Source organism: Micromys minutus (genome assembly GCF_963924665.1).
Source record: "Micromys minutus genome assembly, chromosome: 13".
Taxonomy (NCBI): domain Eukaryota; kingdom Metazoa; phylum Chordata; class Mammalia; order Rodentia; family Muridae; genus Micromys; species Micromys minutus.
Window position 1 is genome coordinate 55,830,468 of NC_137982.1, and position 22,723 is coordinate 55,853,190.

The 22,723-nt window shown below is 48.3% G+C and overlaps 1 protein-coding gene across 3 annotated transcripts; it reads left to right on the forward strand.

The window, feature by feature from the left end:
- The first annotated feature begins 886 nt into the window (after positions 1-886).
- SLC43A3 (solute carrier family 43 member 3) lies at positions 887-22,093 on the forward strand. Of its 3 annotated transcripts, none has more exons than XM_080928128.1 (13): positions 887-971; positions 1,600-1,946; positions 2,245-2,374; positions 4,472-4,518; positions 7,170-7,246; positions 7,430-7,522; positions 10,958-11,097; positions 12,260-12,357; positions 13,911-14,102; positions 14,236-14,355; positions 18,641-18,827; positions 19,395-19,509; positions 21,359-22,093. In XM_080928128.1, the coding sequence occupies exons 2-13, from the start codon at positions 1,763-1,765 to the stop codon at positions 21,455-21,457; spliced, it is 1,482 nt and encodes a 493-aa protein (XP_080784254.1). In that variant the 5' UTR covers positions 887-971; positions 1,600-1,762; the 3' UTR covers positions 21,458-22,093. The 3 variants fall into 3 exon arrangements, with proteins under 3 accessions (XP_080784254.1, XP_080784256.1, XP_080784255.1); XM_080928130.1 differs by having other exon boundaries at positions 13,914-14,102; XM_080928129.1 differs by having other exon boundaries at positions 900-986.
- Positions 22,094-22,723: the final 630 nt, after the last annotated feature.

Genomic DNA, 22,723 nt, shown 5'->3' on the forward strand with positions numbered 1-22,723 from the left:
GTGGTGATCTGGACAACACTTCCTGGTGCTGACCTTCCCGCCATCTCTCTGTGAAAAGAGAGCTGAGCCACGGTGTTGGCTTCTAATTCAGAAGAAGCTCCCTCAAAGGTGAGGAGTGAACCGCGGTTTAGAGGAGGAAGACATCAGCTCGTTTGCTCTGGGCTGGAGTGAGCACCGCAGCTGGTTAGGTCGGCTGTCTCATGCTGATCACAAGCTCCGATGAGCAATTATAAATGTCTTTGATTAATAAAAAATGGGGTGATGAATGAATAGTTAATCAATGCAGTCCGGCAGGAAGCCTCTCTCAGAACCTGGGCTGGGGGTTTCAGCAGCGGTGGGGGTGGGGAACAATGAAAAGGGTCCTTAGAGGTGAAAGGCAAGGCCCCCTCCAGTGATGGTTTCTGATAAACCCTTCTGCCCTGATTCCAGCTCCATGATTTTATCCTGGGGTTTTCTCGGCAGCTCTGGAGATAAAATTAGGGTGGGGGGCAACCTGACGAGCAAGTGGGAAACTGTGTACCGCGTCTACCCGAGCGGTCAAGGTAAAGCGTTGGAAACAATGAGCTCTCTGGCTGGACCAATGCCTGGAAATGTGTTAAAACTAGCCTGGTTAGGGAGGTGCAGGCAGGATTATCTAAGGCTTAAAGTTAGTCAAAAGAGAGCAAAAAAAGACCCTGTCAGAATCCTAGGCAGATGTTGGGATAGGGAAAAAGAAGAGTTTTTTTTTTTTTTGTTGTTGTTGTTTGTTTTGTTTGTTTGTTTCTTTAGTGATGGAGACCGGGGGCGGGACCTAAGCCCTCACGGGAGGCGGAGGCGGGAAGCAGAAGGAGGCAAGCAGGAGGAAGCGGAGGACTGGGAGGGGCGACAAGAAACCCGACCCAGGCGGCGGAAACGTGCGGGCGGGTCGTGGGGGACAGCGATCTGGGAGAGTGGCTGCCGCTGGAGCTCCCTCGACCTATGGCTTGCTGGAAGTTAGTAAATGTCGGGTGAGGCATGGGGTGGGGGTGGGGTGGGGACTGTGGTCCTAGACAAAGCTCTTGTTGGGGTATTTTTTCATAGTGACCAAGTACCCGTGCGACCTTGGGGCAAATTCACAAAACCTTTCAGAAGAATTTGTTTCACTATGTCGCACTGAAGAGTTCCAGCCGTAGACTGAGCAGTTGCCTGTAGTCAGGGGCAAGGTCCCAAGTGGCCTTCGAGTGGCTCAGGGTGGCTGCTGGTGGACTGAATTCAGTCGGGGGTTCTTGGGGGTTCCTACCTCTGCTTCTGATGTCCCCACACATTGGGCAGGACATTTTTTGTCTGTGTGACACGTGTTGCTGTTGAGACCTGCCTTGTCTTACCCATGGGTAGCTTCGCAGATGCTGTGGATGATAGGCTGTGTGAGCAGTATTTTGGCGGGTGTTGGGGGTGGGTGGGTGTTTGTTTTCTATGTTTGGGAATGAACTCTAGATAAATATTCTATAGCTAAGCCACATTTCCTGGTCATGTATGAAAGTCTTTACTTCCCAAAGCATCACGGCCTTTCTCCTGGGACCCTTTTCCCTCGGTTGTCTTTTTCACAAGCCTGTACCAGGCTGCTTCTGCCTTATTTTCCAGGACCCAGACAAACCATTCCATGGCATTTCTTGCTCAACCCAGAGACAGTTGGAACAAGAGGGCTCATTGAAGTCGAGGGTTTGCCGAAGGAATTTTCCACAGATCACCACCAGTGGTCTCTGAAGTTCAGGATAGGGTTTGTGGACCCACTTCAGCTCAGACCATGGCACGCCAGGGCCTGCCCCTTTACTTGGCCACCTTCTTGACTGGGCTTCTGGAATGCATCGGCTTTGCTGGCGTCCTCTTTGGCTGGACGTCACTGCTGTTTGTGTTCAAAGCAGAAAACTACTTCGTAAAACCCTGTGAACAGGACTGCTTGCTCCGGAGCAATGTAACAGGGCCCTTTGGTAAGGACAAAGATGGCTTTTTAAAGGAAGCTATGCCTCGTTCCTGGGAGTTGGGAAAGAATAGGGAGGTCCCTGTCCATTTTCGCCTGCTGGTCTTTCTCTGAGGAGAGGCTATCAAGGGAGGAAGTCCTATCAGCCTTTACAGACCAATACATTTTAATGTGACTGATAGCTTTCTGGTCAGCAAAGTTGTACAAGGTGGAGGGGAGTCCAGTCTGGAAGGTAACCTGGCAGGAAGGTTGGGGTGATTCTCTGTCTCACATAATCAGGGTTCCTAAGAGCCTTTCTTTCCATCCAGACACCAAAGCTCAGGATGAGAAGTTCTCTCTCATCTTCACCCTCGCATCCTTCATGAACAACTTCATGACCTTCCCCACGGGCTACATCTTTGACCGCTTCAAGACCACTGTGGCTCGCCTGATAGCCATGTAAGTGTAGAGCCCTCAGCCTGGGCAGAAGCAAGGGAGTGTGAGGCTGCACTCCGGCTTGGCGGGAAACGCTGCCCCGGCAGATGGGTCGCATTTTGTGGACCCTTCGGTAGTACCACCCTCTTCCTCCATGCTGGCCTCCCTTTCCTTCCCGCCTTCCCCTGTAGTTGGTAATGCCTTATCCTGTTACATACTCAACTTCCTGAGAGGTCAGGATTTCAAAATTAACAAAATGTGCAGTCCATGCTGTCCGCTTTCCTTGTCCCTGGGATTCCCAGTCTTGTTTCTGGCAGGGCCTCGGGTCTAGGTGGCTCAGACTTTGCCTGCTTTCTGTCCTGCGTATCCTTTTCTGAGTAGCCCTACCCAACGGCGACATGTCAGGTTCCCTTGGACTAGACAGGGGGCTCTTGTAGTTGGGGTTTCCCTTGCAAATAAGTCAGAGACCGCCTGGTCTTTAAAGGGTTCTGTTCTCTCCCGATTGCAGTAATGCCTGTGGCCAGGCTCATTGATAAGCAGGTCTGCCAAGGCCCCGTACAGCCCATAGCAGGAACACATGTGAGCTGTCAGAACAGAGAGTAAAACAAGTCCCTTACACTTAAGCTTTGGGGACAGTAAGTCAGACAGGCGTTTGGATTTTCTTCTTCTCCACCACATGTCCTTTGAACTTCTGCTTTCTGTTATTTGTCTTTACAAAGTCCCCCACCACTAAGGGGCCCCGGGACTTTGGGGTTTATCTTAGGATCACTTGAACTTCGGTTTTTGTTTTTTAATGCTGCCAAAAATGGAACCCAGGGCTTCATGAAAGCCAGGCAAGTATCTACTTCTGTGTTGGTGACTTTTCTGTTGCTGTGATTAAAAACAAATATGAACAAAGCAACTTCCAAAAGGAAATGTTTAATTAAGCGTATGGTTCCAGAGCTTCTGATGGTGTAGGGAAAGCTTGGCCAGGACAGCAGGAGGAGCTCACATCTGGAACCACAAGCAGGAAGCTGAGAGTACAATGGGGGTGACATCACAGCCCCAGTACACTCCTCCCCAAACAAGGCCATGGCTCCTAGTCCTCTTCACTAACGGAAACCAAATACAGGAATGTATGAGCCCATTGAGGGCATTTTCATTCAAACCACCAAAACTTCTAAGCCACACCCCTATTTGTGAACTCAACGACTTGGAGTTTGGATTCTAGATCTTCGTGATCCAGGCATGCCCAACCCTTCTGACATTTTGACACCAAGTTTTCATCTGAACTCTCAACAACTATGCAGTTCAGTTTTACACACACACACAGTTGATAATTTTTTTTTACTAAGTTTATGATTCTCTTAGTTCAGATTCATAGCTATTTTTGGTTGCATGTCAAATGATGTCAAATGATGCTTTCTTTTTCCAGAAAAGACTACTGAGGCCCAGAGAAAGGCAGCACCTTGTCCAAAGTCATATATGGAGGGGAAATTAGAATACAAGGCTTTCATTTGCAAAGTAGGCATTTGGACTGGGTGGCCTGTGCCCTGCCTACTGTATGCCTGAGTCCTTTACACATCAATTGAACTCATTATCCAAGGTTTCCCAGTTTGGTCTTAGATTCTGGACTCTAGTTACTTTCTTGTTACTGGGATAAAATACTGTAACAAAAGCAACTTAAAGGAGGAAGCCTTCTCATGGCTCCAGGTTCCAGACCTCCGTGGTGGGACGTCCCAGCAGCAGGAGCTTGAGGGAGCTGTTCACAGCGCATCTGAGGTGACACAGGAGATGGGGGTGCTGAACTCACTTTCCCTGCTCTATACAGTCCAGGATCCTCTGCCGTCCAATAGTTCTACTCGAATCCATTCCAGTCTTCTCATATCAGTTAATGTCACCAACCCATTGCCCAGATGGATCTAGGCTCTCATCAAGCTTACCGCTGAGATTTGCTGCCACACTTACTAGCTGTGGTGTCAGGACTACCTCTCAGTCTGTCAGGATTTCTTGGGTGCTGACTTTTCAGAAGGGGCTGTACCCCTGGAGTTCCCTGGCTAGTTCAAGTTCTTGCTGGTGTTGGATGTCAGCTGAGCCGACTCCTCACGTTTCTTCTTTTAATTGGATGTTTCTGTATTTCAGATTTTTCTATACCAGCGCCACACTCATCATTGCCTTCACCGATGCAGGTGAGGGCAGACAGCTGGGAGGGAGGGACAGTTGGGAGTGGATGTCTGGGCCAGGTATGGAAGGCAAAGGGCCCATGATGTTTTCACAGATTCACATTGTCTGGGAAAAATGTATCCTACTGAAGAAAGAATTATACCTATACAGCATTAAAATGTTCTGTGGGTTTTTTTTTTTTTTTTTTTTTTTTTTTTTTTGTGTGTGTGTGTGTAGCATGCATGATAATTTTGAAAATAGTCTTCACTTAGTGGAATCAAAATCAACGGCCCCATTGCTCCCAGTGATTCCTATAAAAGTCTGGGCACTCCAGGCTTGCCTGCTTTTCTTTCCTTTGTTATGTGGGGGAGATGAGGTGAGGTGAGCTGGGGCTAGTTTAATGACTCTCTTAAGGCCGTGGATAAGTACGTGGGAAGAGGACTTAGAAGCGGGAGGTTCCATTGGCCAAGAGGTTCTTCTCCAAAGGCAATTGAGGTGTCTTAATGTTAGGGGGTAGAGAAATAAAAACAGATCTGTGTCAGAGCCAGCTGACCTCATGAGGGAGGTTCTGCTTATGCTCAGCCAACCCAGGGGCTTGGTGTTTTGGTCGAAACAAATCTAATGAAGTCTCATTTGTAAGAGTTGAGCAATACACCTATTTATTTATTTATTCACATTTGTGAGTTTTGAGCAAGAATCCCGTTACGTATTTATATTATTAATTACTTACGTATATGTGTTGACATGTGCTCTCACTTGAGTGTGCATGCAAAGTGTGTGGCTTACTTACTTACATCTAAGAAGAAGCCAGAAGTCTACCTTAGCCCCCTCATGTGTCTTGTGGTTTGGAGGCAACAGCTCTCACTCTCTATCTAGTTTTCTTGCTTTGTGCTGGTTAGGCTATACTTGCTGATCACAGACCCTCATGCCTGCAGGGCAAATTCCTCACTGACTAAGCCAACACCCCAGCTGCCAGCAATGTTGTATTGCTGGGAAGAGACGTATGGCCCAGGCAACTCTTGGACTGGCTTACTGTTTCAGAGGGTTACTCCTTTGTCAACATGGTGGGAAGAGCCTTGGCATACGGAGATATGGTGCTGGAGAGGTTGCTGAGAGTTCTACAGCTGGATCCACAGTCAGCAGGAAAGAGAGAGGGAGGGAGAGAGGGAGAGAGGGAGAGGGAGAGAGGGAGAGGGAGAGAGGGAAAGGGAGAGGGAGGAGAGGGAGAGAGGGAGAGAGGGAGAGGGAGAGAGGGAGAAGGAGAGAGGGAGAAGAAGAGGGAGAGGGAGAGTGAGAGAGGGAGAGGGAGAGGGAGGAGAGAGAGAGGGAGAGAGGGAGAGGGAGAGAGGGAGAGAGGGAGAGGGAGAGAGGGAGAAGAAGAGGGAGAGAGGGAGAAGAAGAGGGAGAGGGAGAGAGGGAGAGGGAGAGAGGGAGGGAGAGACAGAGACATGGACCTGTCTTAGGCTTTTGGAATCCCAAAGCTCCTCTCCTAAAAGTCCCTCTTCCTCCATAAAACAAGACTTTTGTTCCGAGAAAGGTAGTATTTATGCTAGGATTATTTTATTGTGAGGCTGATCTCTAATCTTTAGCTCATTAGGAGAGACATTTGTAAATGACAAATGTCATCTGTAAATGACAGAAAGTGAGTGGCAAATAGTGTGACTTATCTCTAAAATCATCCCTTTCCAGAGCTTCTCTGGTCATTGAATAATAGTTACTTAAGAGGAGGTTAAGAGGTTGTCAAGATGTCTTAGCAGGTAAGACGCTTGTCAACAGGTCTGATGATGTGAGTTTGATTCCCAGAACCCACATGGTAGAAAGGGAGACCCAACTCCCACAAGTTGTCCTTTGGCCTTCACACATATGCCAGTGCACACACACAGACACACTCATATATACCAAACACACACACATACACAGATACCCCCCCACATACACATGTATTGCCATACACACACACACCACACACACACACACACACACACAGCACACACATACAAATAAAATGTGGGAAAAATAGAGTATGCTAGAACAGGGCTAACACACCAATAACCTCTGAATTATATGGTGCAAAAATTGCTCCTTTCTCTGATTGGGAGTCATTTAGAGATTATCCAGCACTTAGGAGGCCTGTTGCTTGCATGCCAGTTTTGCTTGCTTGTTTGGTTTTGTTGTTTTGTTTAGAACGAGGAGCATTACTTTGGCATGCAGCATTTCTAATGCCAAGTACCATGCCACAAAGCCATGCTCAAAATCTTAGAAGCAAACAGCAGGCTCACAGGCGTTTCTCTCTCTGTTGGCACGGTGCTCCAGAGGAGCAGGGTAGCGTCTCTTGTTTCTGTTCATCGGGTGAGGAGAGCGAGGCAGGTTCAGAAAATGGCTCATGCTCATGATGACGCAGAGACTATGAGGCTGGACTTGGGGCTGACTCCGGAGTCCTCCTCTCCCACGGTGATAAAACAGGCGTTTGTGGTCTGCTGCGGACAACTGCCTTTGGTAAGGAGAAGGGCCTCAGGACACATTAGAAGGCATGACTGGAGTCTCTTGACCGTTCCCGACGGCAGGCTGCTGCAGCGAGCTGCAAGCGTGCTGTTGCAAGTTTGGAGCTGATGGAGCTGGAGGCTTCTGGGGCTTCGGGTGAAGTCGCCGCTCACTCCTGTGACTTTTGTGGTTCCAGACACTGCCATGCTGCTCTTCCTGGCCATGCCAATGCTTGCAGTGGGGGGAATCCTGTTCCTCATCACCAACCTACAGGTGGGTGTGAGCCCACGTTCCCCCATCCCAGGCAGCAGAGGGTTGACCAAGACCAGAACACAGAAGGAATTGGGGCGCAAGAGGCTGGGGACATGAATCCTGCCTGGCGCGTGCTTGGGAGCTGAGGAGGGTAAAATTGTTTCATGAGTAAGTAAATCAGCTAAGTTTGTCTGTCTTCTCCAGATTGGGAATCTCTTTGGCAAACACCGCTCAACCATTATCACCCTCTACAATGGCGCATTTGACTCCTCCTCGGCAGTGTTCCTCATCATTAAGGTAGGAATACCGGAAGCTGGGCTGAGGGGATAACCCAGTCAGTGAAGGGCCCACTGTGTGAGCACAACTACCCGAGTTGGATCCCCAGAATCCAGGTGGAAAGGCTGAGTGTCCTGGTGTGCGCTTGTCTTCCCGGTGTGGAGAGTTGCAAACAGCAAATCTCAAGGTCCCAGTCTCCTGATCAACGACACTTAAGGACATCCTCTGGCCTGCGTACACTTTCACACACACCATACTGACTTAACATTTATTGAACACCTGAGCCCTTATTAATTCCAAGTGCTCGTCCTGTGAACCCTGCATGGCTTCTGCCAGCCCTGGAGGTTGGCACATTCGTCAGGTGACACACTTGAGTGTTGGGGTGATCATGATGCCCGTCAGAGGTTCAGCACTGGTAACTGTGACATCGAACTTGCACTTGGGCCTGTCTATCTCTAGAGATGAGCTCGTGACCACCAAGCCCTCTCTTTACACTGTACTCTCTGCTCGGTGAAGAAGGAAGATGTGATCATGATATACATGGGTCAGGGATGGACAGAAACTGGGAACTCTGTAAAAACTAGCATTTGCTGATTCCTACCCGCTTGGGAAAGTGGGTAGGAAAGGCTGTTGAGGGCATTAGAGACTACACAGGGCCTTCTATCCCCCCCAAGGGCTGGTTATAAGTGTCAGGAGAACAAACTGTTGGCAAGGATATGAGAAGCCCATTAACAACCATTCTGCTAATGGTTTTGCTTTTTTATTAAATTAATTGTTATTATCATTTAAGACAAAGGCCTCTTAAGCTGGCTCAAGACTCACTGTGTAGTCCAGTGTGTTCCCCAACTCATCATTATTCATCTTTAGCCTTCTAAGCGCTCAGATTATAAATGTGTCTTGACACCAAGCTTCAGTTAAGTTGTTTTTGAGACAGCATCTGACTGTGTAGAGCAGACTGGACTGAATCTTATAGCCCAGGCTAGCCTCAGACTTGCAATTCTTTTGCTTTAGGTTCCCCAGTGTTGAGGTTACAGGCAGGGATCATCACACCTGGCTTTGTTAATGATTTTCGTGTAAGTTACTGCTAACAGTTTTATCTGGTTAGTGCCTTGCCTAACCCATGGGATTATTTCTGGCTGGTCTAAGCTAATGATGGGAAACTGTCTCTACTCCCACTGGGAGGTAGAGGCGGGCATGCCATATCCTTGCCATGAGATAAAGTGGATGTATAATATAGAACTTCAGGGGAGGGTTTTCAAAAACAGAGTAGAAGAAAACCTTTAGGTTGGGGGCTAGCTCAGTTGTTAGAATGCCTGCCTCTCAAGCACAAAGCCTTGGGTTCAAGCCCCAGTACTGTACAATCAAGCTTGGTAGCATATCTGTAATCCCAGCACCACGGAGATGGAGGGAGGAGGACCAGAAAGTCAAGGCCATCTTTTACAGTGAGCTTGAGCCTGCATGACCTATCCAAGACCCAGCTGCAACAATAAAGCCTACCCTGGCTCTCTCTGTCCTTCCTCTTTGAAGACTGCAGTGGGAAGGAAGGGGTGACAGGCAACACTGTAGCAACCATGCTTTGATTGTGAGGCAACCAGTTGGAACACAAGGTCTGGCAACAGGAGTGAAAAAATGGTGAACCCCAAACTGTCCAACCTGGGCTTCTCTCTGGTTAGGCCGCGCACAGGCTCATGAATGTCACTTAGTCCCATGAGCACTTCGGCAAGGAAGTCTGAGTCCCTGGGGCTCTCCAGACCCTTTGCTGGAAGTACAAGAGCCATTTTCTAAGTTTCCTCCTCCTCATTGGGTAAGGCTTACCTGGATGCATCTCCTCCTTGAAGGTGGAAGGGAAGGGCTGGAGCAAGAGTAGGAGACTCCGTTTAATCTGACTAGGTTGCTTCCTGTGTGGCCATCTTGCCTCTCCAGACTTCAGTGTCACCCTCTGTAAAAGGAAGAGGTTTGACTTAATTTGTGGTTTCTAACCTGGAAGTTGAATTTAGAGTTTTCTTTTGTTATGTGACCCAGGAGACCACAGGGAGGGTCCCTCTGTAGCTTTTGTAAGCTGACCTCTGTGTGAAGAGTTGCCCAGGACTTCTTACTATTGGAGGGTCGGGGAGGGTATAGCATTAATCAAAAGGATTTCAGAGTCCTGAGAGGAGATGTCTCCCTGCTGCTTACTAGGCCCTGAGTAAAGGGACATGGGATCTTTCTTGCAGCTCCAGGAGGGCAGACGGGAGGCTCTGCTAAAGCTTTGGACATGTGGCTTCCAGCTTCTGCCTCCTAGGCTTTTCATCTGTGATAAAATACATATAGTATAAAATATACTATCAAAAAACTTAAAAATTATCTATTGGAGGGTGTGTGTGCGTGTGCGCATGTGTGTGTGTGTGTGTCTGTGTCTGTGTCTGTGTATATGTGTGTCTGTGTGTGTATGTGTATGTGTGTGTATGTGTGTGTGTCTGTGTGTATGTGTGTGTATGTGTATGTGTGTGTATGTGTGTGTGTCTGTGTGTGTATGTGTGTGTGTGTCTGTGTCTGTGTGTCTGTGTGTATGTGTGTCTGTGTGTATGTGTGTGTATGTGTGTGTGTGTCTGTGTGTATGTGTGTGTATGTGTGTGTGTCTGTGTGTATGTGTGTGTATGTGTGTATGTGTGTGTGTGTGTCTGTGTGTATGTGTTTGTGTGTGTTTGTGTCTGTGTCTGTGTGTATGTGTGTATGTGTGTGTGTCTGTGTGTATGTGTGTGTGTGTGTCTGTCTGTGTGTATGTGTGTGTATGTGTGTGTGTCTGTGTGTGTATGTGTATGTGTGTGTGTGTGTATGTGTGTATGTATATGTATGTATGTATGTGTGTGTATGTGTTCGTGTGAACACGTGTGTGCCTCACAGCATGTCTGTGGAGGACAGAAGACAACTTGAGGGAGTCCAGTCACCGTACAGATTGTAGGTGTTGAATTTAGATCATCAAGCTTGGCATCCAGAACCTTTACCCACTGACCCATTTTGCCAACCCATAATCATTTTTTAAGCGCACAGGTTAGGAGTTCAGCTGCATTTATACTATTGAGCAACCAGCACTGTCATCTGTCTGGAGAAAATGTCACATTCTAAAATTGGAAGCCTGTACCCACTAAATCCTTCTGCCCCTGTGTTCAGCCTGGTAGTTGCTGGGACACTTTCTATGGGTGTGACTACCCTAGGAGTCTCCTGGAAGTAGAGTAATACGAAATTTGTCTTTTGGGGACTGTCTTCATTAGTTAGCATGTCCCCAGGGAGATGTGTGCCATGACATCCTCCCTTTTGTACAGGCTGTGGTGTGACCCATCAAGTGGCGATACCACTTTTTGCTCATTTGTTCACCTCTCCACAGACAGTTTGGTTTCTCTCCGCACTTTTGACTACAGTCTGTGATGCTCCTGTGAGTACCGGTGTTATCCTGACATGTTGCTCTTTTCCCCACAGCTTCTTTATGAGCAGGGCATCAGCCTCAGGCATTCCTTCATCTTCCTGTCTGTCTGCAGTATCTGGCATGTTGGGCGTACTTTCCTTCTGATGCCCCAGGGACATATCCCCTACCCACTGCCTCCTAACTACAGCTATGGGTAAGGATGATTGGCCAATATCCCATCTGATCTGAGGTAGGAAAAAGGGAAGACTGACCCTGCTACAGGAGAGGATTGTATTCGTTAGCTACTCCTGCATAACGACTATGCCCAGCATTGCTTTTCTTTAAAAATTAGCTTATTTTTATTTTGTGTATATGTGTTTTGCCTGCGTAAGTGCCCATGTGTACTCCTGCTGTTCATGGAGGTCAGAAGAGGGCACCAGGTCCCCTAGAACTAGAGTTACAGATGAGCTTTAGCTGCTATATGGGTACTGGGAACCAAGCCTGGATCCTCTGAGAGAGCGGAGAGTCCTCTTAACGGCTAAGAATCTCTCCAGCTCCTCAGACATCTGAGCCAGACTTGGATCATCTCATCATTTATGCTTCCGATCGTCTGATGTGTTAGCAGGGAGTTGGCTGCTCTGCCAGCGCTGTGCTTACATGGGTTTGATAACAGGAATGTCTGTGTCACAGGCTTGGGTGTGTGCACACAGTGGTTCTGGGGGTCAGAGAGGGGACAGAAACACACACGGTTCTTTGAGGCTGCAACTTGGAATTAATGAGTCATTTGTTCACTACATTATCTTGGCCGAAGCCATTCTCATGTCTAGCCTACATGATGATGAGGAATGGGTAGACATCGCCAAGGAGACAAGGGCTGCCATGGTCACACCGGCGGTCACCAGGAGCCAAGGGGCACCTTCATTTGCTGCTCCCTTGCTATCTGTTGTGCCCCATATGCTCTTTGAGTTCGTTCTTACGGTCTCACTTTCTACGCATGGCCGTGTACTGATGGGTGTGCCTTTGTTTTACGTCTGTGAAAATGAGGCTTTGCGGGGTAAAGCTTGGAGCTACGTGAGAGTCAGAGCTGAGACTTGTAACAAGACCTATTCTCTTCTTCCATACTTCTAGGACACCCCAAACTTTTCTGTCTATCAGAATCAATCAGATCATTACAATTAAAAATTGGAAACACGGAAACCTGGCTATTAGCCAATAGGCACTCTGATCCAGTTGGCCTAGGTTGTCACTTGGCCACCGAGGTTGTTCAAAAGTGATTCCGTGTGAAGTAAGATGAGGACCCCCTGCGCTGTTTTCTGGTCCTGTTTTGGTCAAGCTCATAGCCCTTGGGCTGAGTGCGGGGGCTGCTGTTTCCACAGCTTGTGCTCCAGGTTTGGCACCAGGAAGGAAGAGAGTAAAGCAGCTGAGCAGGAAGCCAAGGAGCTACAGCCCAAGGAGCGCCTGTCAGCGCAGGAAGGTGAGTTTCGCTTCACCCTTGTCCCCGCCAGACACTGCCTGTCAGCGCAGGAAGGTGAGTTCCGCTTCACCGGTGTCTCCCGCAGACACTGGCAGCCCCAGCCACCTTGGTGGCTTCTCATCTGCCACGAAGTCATCCCAGGGGTTGAGGATGAGGCCAGGCTATGCAAGGGAGAGCCCATAAGCATTTCTTTTCAATGCCCTCACTCTCGAGAGGGCCCAGAAAGGGAAAGGTCTTTGTGTGTTTTCAGCGCCTCTTTCTTGCTTTATCCACCTCATGCCTCAGCTCTCTTCACGGTGAAATCTATCTTCCTTCGCCCTGATCCCTAGTCTCTGGTCTTGCCCTCCCCTGGGATTCTAGGGCACCAAGGTTGACATCTGTGTCTCCATTTCTTTATGTCTCTTGGCCGTGACCTCTTTCCATCTGTACCATCTCCATCACTTCCTCCTTTCCCTCCTCTGTCTGCTCTGGGTCTTTGCTTATGAATATTATAAACCATTGCTAGTCACAGTAGAAGTAAAAATAGGAGGAGGAGGGAGGGGTTGGAGGGAGGCAGGTCACAGGGCAGAAGTAGCAGCTGGGCAGAAGAAAGCAGTTTCCAGAGCAGGACAGTTAATAGAATTACATTGTATTTGAGATATTTTTTTCTATATGAGCAGATTTTTAGTTGTTCTTGGCACACATGGAAAAATGGGCAACAATATGAGGTGATGGATATGTTAATTTGCTTTGCTATGGTAACCATTTTACTATCTATATGCACCCGATGACAGCATGTTGTGTGCTTTAAATACACACAATAAAATTTATTTGTTAAAAAAATGAGTAGGGGCCAGGGTAGAGCCCTTGCCTAGTGTATGTAAAGTCGTGGGTTCAGTCCCGGCACTGTGTGCACCCAGACATAATGGAAAGGGGAGTCAGAAGTTCAACGTCAACCTCAGCTACACCGTGAGTTTGAGGCCAGTCTGGGCTACAAAAGACCCTGTCTCAAACAATAAAAACAGTAAGAGGACTGTGGGAGGCTCAGATATTCAAGAGGAAAGAGAACCTGCCAGGCTACAGAGGTGTGGAACTGGCTGCCTCTGAGCATTCCCGTATGTTAAAGTCTTAGCCAATCTCCCTACTTAGGGAGATTGAGTGAGGAACAGAATATTGAATTCATGGTTCCGATTGGACCAGAGAGAACAGGGGAGTCCTAAGGAAATGTGGGATTCTGGGACCAAAAGGAAGGTGGGGGATACAGAGTTGACCAAAACAACAGCTGTCTATCTTTGCCCTCAATCGGTCCCAACATTGTCCTTGGGACCGATTTCACCATCTTGGCTGAGAACATCTAGGAAAGTACTACAGCAAGAGTGTCAGTGAGCAGGCTGTGAGAGACAGATCTCAAGACAGCGAGGAAAGCAGGAGGGACAAGGTGATGAAGCGTGGAGAGGGTGGAGGGGCTCGTAGAAGACAAGCATGGCCGGTGAACTTAGGCCTGAGGCTGCCTTGTTAAGGGCCGCTGTGGCCCAATCAACCCTTCCTCTTTCCTGAGTTCCTCCCTTCCCTAGCAGAGAACCCTGGGCCAGAGCAGCAGCAGCAGCAGCAAGAACAGCAGCCACGCTCCTTTCGGCGCTGCGTGCTCTCTCGCCGATTTATCTTGCACGTGGTGTGGCTGTCCATCATACAGCTGTGGCATTACCTCTTCATTGGAACTCTCAACTCTCTGCTCACCAGGTTGGCTGGTGAGGATAACGTGAAAGGTACGTGGGCTTCAGAGGAGTCTGTCGGGAGGGCCTGAGGAGGGGAAGAGAAGGGCGGGATGGGAGAGTCTCCTGTGAACAGCCTGGAAATTTCTTCTCACCCCACCCTCTCTATTCTTTATGCCTTCACAAGTCAGTGCCTACACAAATGCCTTTGCCGTCACCCAGTTTTTTGGCGTGCTGTGTGCCCCCTGGAATGGCTTACTCATGGACTGCCTCAAACAGAAGTACCAGAAGGAAGCCAAAAGGACAGGTAAGCCTGGGGAGCCGGGAGGAGAGACCTTCACAGACTTCCACAGTCACCTTGTCTTTGCCTTTGCCCTTTCTCCCTGACTGGCTCATCCATCCACCCGTTCAACCCTTGGTCATACATTTTGTGTTCGCCATGGTACTAGACCCATGGGGGATTTAGCAATGACAAGACGGGTAAATTTTGGTAGTAGCAATCCATAAAGTACAGATGGCCTGTTACTGACAGACTGCTGGAGTCCATGACACACACACACACACACACACACACACACACACACATGCACACACTCATACCACACACATGCACACACCACACACACACACATACACACACCACACACACAAGCACACACATGCACACACACATGCACACACACCCCATACACATGCACACACACACACTCCACACACAAGCACACACACACACTCCATACACATGCACGCACACACACACACACACACACACACACACACACACACAGCCATTCTGTTTTCCTATTTCTACTGTCCACAGAGCAATGAGATAGCCAGCACTTTATTGGATGGTGGGTTTACTGTTGGGTGGTTTTGCGCAGCTAATGTGAAATATTCTGAGCCCTTTTGAGCTAGCGTACATCGAGCCATGATACCTATAGGCTAAGCATGTTTAATGCATTTTCAACTTGCTGGTATTTTTGTCTTCCGATGGGGTTTTCTGGATATAGCTCTGCTGTGAGTCACAGAGCCTCTGTGAGCATGCGGCATGAACGGGCGGTGGACTACGGGCACTCCGAAGGGCGCACTACCTGTTCTGGGTGAGGCAGGGCTGTCAGGGAAGTCTTCTTCAGAGAGAGCGACAGAGCCAGGATGAAAAAGACAAAGAAGGGAGGGGAAGGGGAAGAGTCTGATGGTGTGACAGGACCCACAGAGACGGGTATTCAGGAATCTGGATCCTTCCTGTGAGTGATTCAAGCTCGTCGGAGGGCAGAGTTTGAGGGAGTTGTAGGGAAACCAAGAGAGAACATGAGAAGGCTTCAGGCTACTCGCTGTACCTCAGAGTTAAAAAGTGCTCCTTGGGTGTGATTGGCAGAGCTGAAGGATGCTGGGATGTTTCTCGCTGTGTGAGCTGGGAGAAAAGGGAGGGAGCACCGCAGGGAGCACCGGTTACTGTTTGCTTTGTCTCTGTCCTTTCAGCTCTCTGTACCCCAATCCCGCTGCAGGATTCTTAAACCAAATTTAGGCTGAGCACTGTATTTATTTGCAAATGCTTCATAGGATTTCCTTAATAAAAATACTCTCAAACTGGAGAGATGGCTCAGCGGTTAAGAGCACTGACTGCTCTTCCAGAGGTCCTGAGTTCAACTCCCAGCAACCACATGGTGACTCACAACCATTTGTAATGGGATCCGATGCCCTCTTCTGGTGTGTCTAAGACAGCTACAGTGTACTCACATACATGAAATAAACAAACAAACAAATAGATTAATCTTAAAAATCAAGCAAACAAAAAGCAGTCTTCATTCCATAAATTTCACCATGAAAATCCGCATTAATTCTTAATATTTTCTAATATGCAGGTAACTGCCTTTTACAGTACATTGTTTCCTGACTGATTTGTTCAGCATCTCCATACAATTGATGTGCCCTTTGTATTTTCATTTTTTAATATTTATTTAAGACAGGGTCTCCTCCAGCTTAGGCTAGCCTTCATGTTACTATGTACCCAAGGCTGGCCTTGAACTTACTATGAAGTTGAGGGTGGCCTTGAACTTCCGATCTTTCTGCCTCACTTCCCAAGTCGAGGATTTCAGGCTTGCTGCCACACCCCGATAACAGACTTTTTCTCCCTTTTCTTTTTTTGGTGCCTGGAACAGATAACCTAAGTCTCATGTATGGTAAGCAAATACTTTTGCCACTGAGTTGTAGCCACAGCCCCAATTTCCTCTTTCACAGTTTACGTCAGCGTCTCTTCCCTTGTTTGTTTGAAGAAAGTGGGATATTTTTCCTGTCAGATTTCCCACATTTGGACTTGGCATCTTTTGGGTATTTCATGAATGGGTTCTTTTGATTGGGCATTTCCGGTGAATAGGCAGAAAGTGTTTTTTTTTTTTTTTTTTTTTTTTTGGCAAGAGTAAGTAGAAATGGAGTTGTGGCCTCTCTGGTGCCTTCACAGGCCCCGGCTGTGCACTGTCTTTGCCGCTTTGACACTGAGATGGCTCAGCTGCTTCAGAACGCAGTCAGTCCATCTATTACACAGCTTCCCATCAGCCCAGGCAGCTAATGATTTTGCAACCACTGTGATCAATTTGAGAGCCATGATTTGATTAGGGTGCTATTTCCAGCTTTCCTCTGGCTTTTAGCAGCTCCAGTTCCTCAGAAGACCCAGCTTTTCACACTGTTTCTTTACACTGAAGCACTCGCTCACCTTCCTCCTCTGCTTAACCAGTTTCAGGACGACACAGTGACCGCACGTCCCACAAGTGGGGTGACTGTCTTTAGATTCCATCTGTGTGCGTACCAAAGCTCAGTCGTCTTAGTTTGTGTCTGAGTTTCTAAAACTTTGGGTTTTGCTTAAAAAAAACTTTATTTTTGGGAATTTCATATGTGTATAGCATGAGATAGGATCTTACCTGTTTTTTCTCTCTCTCCCTTCTTTTTTTTGGGGGGGGAAGGTTGCTTTGTTTGACAACACTTAGGTTGCACAGTGTGTCTGACATGGTCCCATCCTGCTCTGTCTTCCGTTTCAGTGCTGGAGATGGGGCTCAGGGCTTCTCACGTGTTCTGCAAATTCTCTTCCTCTCAACTGCAAGCTGGCCCTCACTATTCTGTGGGCTATTTGTTTATTTATTTTGCCTGGCTCTCACTACGTATCCCTGGCTGGCCTTGAACTCACAAAGATGTGTGTGTGAGTTTTGCTTCCTCAGTGCTGAGGATAAAGGCGTATAAGGCATACGTGGGTGGGTGGGTGCATGCCAGGGCGTGTCTGCAAAGCTCAGAGGACAGCTCCTGGGTCTCAGTTTTCTCCTACTGTGTGGATCCCAGCAACGGAACACAGGTTGCCAGGCTGGTGACAGGCGCCTTTCCCTGCTGAGCCACCTTACGGGCCCTCGCCATTCTTCAGGCTTGCATTGACTAGTCTTTGGAAACTTTTCCAGTCTAAAGTGTGGGACCTTCAGACACCGCTCGCCTTTAGTCGGTGCCCTGCCGTTAGTGCCTCGGAAGGTTTGGGTCTCTCTTGCTGGGCGTCTCCCTGCACCAAACTTGAAATTGGCCATTTCTCCAGCCAGTCTTGGGTCCCTGGTGGACAACAATATTTAGAGTCTTCAGGTTGGGTGTTTTCTCTCTTTGTATGCTCATCCTTTTTAAAATTAATTTTTAAAGTTCACATGGTGGGCGGTGGGCTTCGTTATGGCCTTTCTTCCTTTCGGTGTGTGTGAGAATGGCATTGCAGATGTGTACAATGGCATTGTGTGTGTTCAGTATCTGCCATTTTTATTCATTCGTCTCTCCTGCCCCCTGTGTCCACTGCATCCCTCCTGCTGGTCCCCATCCTCCCCCAAACAGCCTCCCTCCTGCGTGTCACCCTCTCTCATAGCGGCTATTTCTGTGCTCCCTTGGTTGCTTTTCTTTTGCTCCAGTGAGGCTACATGCATGCTCACATACACACGAGTCCAGCTGGACACAGTTCTGTCCATTGGTCTCTTTTTTTTTTGTGTCTTTCTGTCTCTGATATTTTGAGATTGCTTCACTTGCTCTTTTCCTCTTTGAAAACACTCTCAAGTTAAGCAGTTACATTTCCTCAAAGCCAGAAGTGGGGAATGAGACATATAGTTCCTCCTCTGCTTCCTGTTTTCCTTCATTTCCTCCTTTCTTTATTGTCTCTCTTTAAAATACAGCAGTCACCTATGTAATCACCCTCGTCACCCTGGTAACCGCCGCCTGGCTCTGTTCTGTGGCTGGCTTGTACTTGGTACCATGTGCCTTGGTTGGTGACAGTTCGGATTCCTTTAGTCCTTTGCTATTACCAGTTCTGTATGAACAGTCAGCATCACCGTCCTCATTCCTGGCTCTAGGCTGCAGGGGACAACTGCAGGGGACAACCGTGAGTGTGAGCCTGACCAGAGGCCACTACATCTCTGAGTTGGGAAGCCATGTGGAACTGAGAAGATTGGATACGTTTGACTGACATGTAGGAGGACAGTTATTAACGCCGAGGAGCTGGTGTTGAGATGTGACCTGGTTCTGTTTGGTTAGTTCTGATCTTTCTTGGGCATAATTATAGGCACCTCTATTTCCTTCTGAACCAGGTTCCTCTGCTGAGGCCGTGGCTCTCAGCTCCATGGTACCTTCGCTGACCCTGACGTCTCTGCTGTCCCTGGGCTTTATCCTGTGTGCCTCCATCCCTGTCATAAAGTTACAGTATGCCACCTTCATCCTGCAAGTGGTCAGCCGCTCCTTCCTGTATGGGTGCAATGCTGCCTTCCTCACACTGGCGTGAGTAAGCTGAGGGAAGGGGAAGTGGGCTGGCCATGAAGAAATGGTGGGGTGAGATGGGCCTGTAGGTGAGGGTACATGTAGAAGGGGCCATGGCTAAATGTGGAGACAGGTGGGAAGGATGGAACATTCGCACACCAGAGGCTCTGTGTCCAGGGAGAATCTCTGTGTCCCTCCACTGCCCACTTCTGTTCTAACCCTGCCAGAGAGGAGTTAGAAAGGTATTTCCCCATCTTTGTGTCCTTGGCACTCCATTCTTGCTTCTTTTGATAGCACCTGCATCTGTCTTTTCCTTAAGACCTCCCTAGGCATAGCCTGGGCCTGGGTCCTTCTGTTCTCCTGGGCCCAGTGTAGTTAGTGCCTTCTCTGTATCTTGTGGCTAGAAGAACCGAGTAGAGTAGGAGAAGAAAGGACTTGCATGGGAGGGTGAAGGGCAGGCCTACAACAGGAGAGCTAGCTGATAAATGTTCACGGACAACAGACTCCTGCTTGGAGTGGGAGTAGTTGTGTGTGTGTGTGGCGGGGGAGGTATCTGTGGAACTCACTGAAACCTCTTTCTCTCCCTAGTTTTCCCTCAGAGCATTTTGGAAAGCTCTTTGGGCTGGTGATGGCCTTGTCAGCTGTTGTGTCTTTGCTGCAGTTTCCCCTGTTCAAAGTCTCCCCCGAGAGCAACGCTGTCTATGTGAGTACTATGTGGGGCTCATTTCTCTGGCCGGCATGTGTGGGGGCCCTTGACTAGACAGGTTACCCAGGCTGGACTTACTGCACAGGGCCCCAGCAGGGGGCGCCCTAAGATGACTCAGGAGGCCTGGATGTGTTTGTTAGAGGCTTCTGTAGTGCAGAAAAGAAATATTCAGGGCTTTACTTCTCAAACTAGGGCCCCAGGCAGAAACCTGGCTCAAGCTGGGACTTCCTAAAGTCGCAGGATTAACATGGTACTACTTCCCAGAAAGTCTTGCTTCTCATAGGTCTGGAGAAAACCAGTTTGGGAGTATAAACAAATATGTCTTACTCCAGAAGAGGATGCAAAATCCTCTCAGAATTTCAAGCAAAAGGGTTCTCTACGTTCAGTTAGTGCAAGCTAACCCTGACTTCTACCTGAGACTATGGCATATACTACATTTGTCTGAGGGCTAGAGCTTCATGCGTTCATCCCTGGGCCCCGTACTCAGTAGATACTAATGGCCTGGCCCTAGGAAGGAGTCGGGGAATCTCCAACTTTGGGGGGAACTTGAGGACCAAAGAGATTAAATGACTTCCAAACTCAGATGCTCAGAGCCATGGTCAGTTAAGGCATAGAGGTCTCTGCACCCGGGAGCCAGTGTTCTGGTCGCTGGTGGACCTGCTTGCCTCATTAAAGAGGTCATCGGGGTGGGGAGATGGCCAGTGTGTAAGGGTGCTTGCCACTGAATGAAGTCCCTTCAGTTTGATTCCTTAGGACCCATGGTGGAAGGAAAGACCCAAAGGTTAGAAGTTGTCCTCTGACCTCTGCATGTACTTCATGGCACTTGGAAACTCACAAACAGACACACAGACACACACACACATACATTTATACACACACACACACACACACATTCATACAGACACACACTGATACACACATTCATACACACACACACATTCATATACACACACACATTCATACACACACACATTCATACACACACACACTGATACACATATTCACACACACACTTTTACACACTCACATTCACACACACGCTGATACACACATTCACACACACTCACATTCACACACACTGGTACACACTCACATTCATACACACATTCACAGACACACACTGATACACACATTCACACACACTGATACACACTCACATTCACACACACACTGGTACACACTCACATTCACACACACACACACTGGTACACACTCACATTCATACACACATTCACACACACACTAATACACACATTTACACACACACTGATACACACATTCACACACACATTGATACACACATCCATGCACACACAGAGATATACACTCACACACACATAAATAAAATAATTTTTTTAAAGTTCAAACTGTAAAGTAAGTGTAAAAGTCTGTCACTAGAAGGAACAAGACCATGCTGAAGGCATCAGGAGCCCTAACTCAACATCTAGATGGAGTCTGACAGATGCCTCCCCAGCTTCTCACAGGACCTGGTGCAGGTCACTGGTGCCCTCTAGGCCACTGTTTGCTCATCCATAGAATGGGCTTAACAGGGCTGGGTGTGGTTTATGGGGCTTGCTTAGCACAAGGCCGAGTCCAGCTGTGAGCGCTGACTCAGTCACGTAGCATGGTACATGCCTACAATTCCAGCACTTGGGAGACAGAGACTTCCAAGGTCAGCCTGAGAGCCTCTCTTAAGAAAGAAGAAGATGAAAACAACCCAGAAGTCCTCAGGTCACCTGTTGTTAGGTGGTAAATAGGCTACAGACCCAGCAGGCCGTTGGTCCTTCTGTTGGTGATGGGTGCAGCTCCGCGTTGCTGGAGTGACCCCTCTTTCCTGTTTCCTCAGGTATCAATGGGGTTTGCCATATTTCTGACACTGGTCCATCCCTGCCTGGTGTACCGTGAGTGCCGTGTGGAGAAGTCAAAAGCGTCTGCGGACGCCTGACCCAGAAGCCCTCACGCTCTAGCCTTGATGACGTCTTCCCTGCTCATTACCCGACTTTGATGATCCGGTGTCCACAAAGACTTTGCCTACCTAGGAGAACTGGAGTAGGCAGCCATAGTTTTTCTTAAACAACAATAGCAACAAACAAACAAACAAAACCAAGGATTAAAATGTCATCCAGGACTTTTAATTACCAAGAAGAGAAGTTCAGTTGGCCAAGTACCTAGCCTTCATACCAATCGGAAGCAAAGCTCTATGTGAATTCTTAGTTTGGGAGCAGAAAGTTGCTCCCTGCACAGGGCCACAGCAGAGCTCGCTGAAGGGACGGGGAGACATGTCACAGAGCCATGCCAATGTCCCCTCTTCAGGAAAAGGGATGTTTATTGACTTGGGCCACTTTTTATATGTAATGAGCCTGGAGTTGGAGAGGTGGCTTAACTTTTAAGAGCACTGGCTGCTCTTCCAGGGGAACCGGGTTTGATTTCTAGCACCCACAAAGCAACTAACAAACTGTAACTACAGTCCCTCCATGGGTGCTGCCTGTTTATACACAGACATATATGCAGACAATACATCTGTACACATTAAGTAAATAAATAACTTTTCTAGGTAATGATTTTATACAGTAATAAAGCTTCTGTGTTTAAGGTAACTACTGCTTCTACCTCTATGAGGGTTGTTTCTTTAATTTCATGCATGTGAGAACACTGTAGCTGTCTTCAGACACACCAGAAGAGGGCATCAGATCCCATTACAGATGGTTGTGAGTCACCATGTGGTTGCTGGGAATTGAACTCAGGACCTCTGGAAGAGCAGTCAGTGCTCTAACCACTGAGCAACCTGTCCAGCCCCCTCTTTGAGTTTGTATGAGCATGTGCTTGCACAAGTGAATGGGTGTGCTTGTGGGGAGGTGTCACTTTGGGGACTGGGTGCAGGGTGGAGGTGGAGGCTTCTGGCTGTACACACAGGCATGGCAGCCTGGCACAGAATTGGGGCTCGGGTGGGGCAAGCTCCTGGATCCTCAGGTGTGAACTCTGAGTCCCCCTCTCTATACCCTTCTTCAACCTCAGTCAGTACCCTGTTTGCCTGACTCATGGCACTGGTTGTGTTCAGAAGATCCACAGATATGTCTCAGTTCTGTCAGCAGCCCCAGGGAAAGCCACGTGACTACTGAGTCGCAGACCTCCCAACTGCAAGGGGCAGTTTCCTTCCTGTCGCCTGGGAGCTCGTGAGCGCCATTTCTCACGTAGAGATGGGGGTGGGTAA

Coding starts and splice junctions, on each gene's coding strand:
- SLC43A3 (XM_080928128.1), top strand. CDS start 1,763: ATGGCACGCCAGGGCCTGCCCCTTTACTTGGCCACCTTCTTGACTGGG. Junction 2,375..4,471: donor GTGGCTCGCCTGATAGCCAT/GTAAGTGTAGAG, acceptor TCTGTATTTCAG/ATTTTTCTATACCAGCGCCA. Junction 18,828..19,394: donor GCTGCCTTCCTCACACTGGC/GTGAGTAAGCTG, acceptor TTCTCTCCCTAG/TTTTCCCTCAGAGCATTTTG.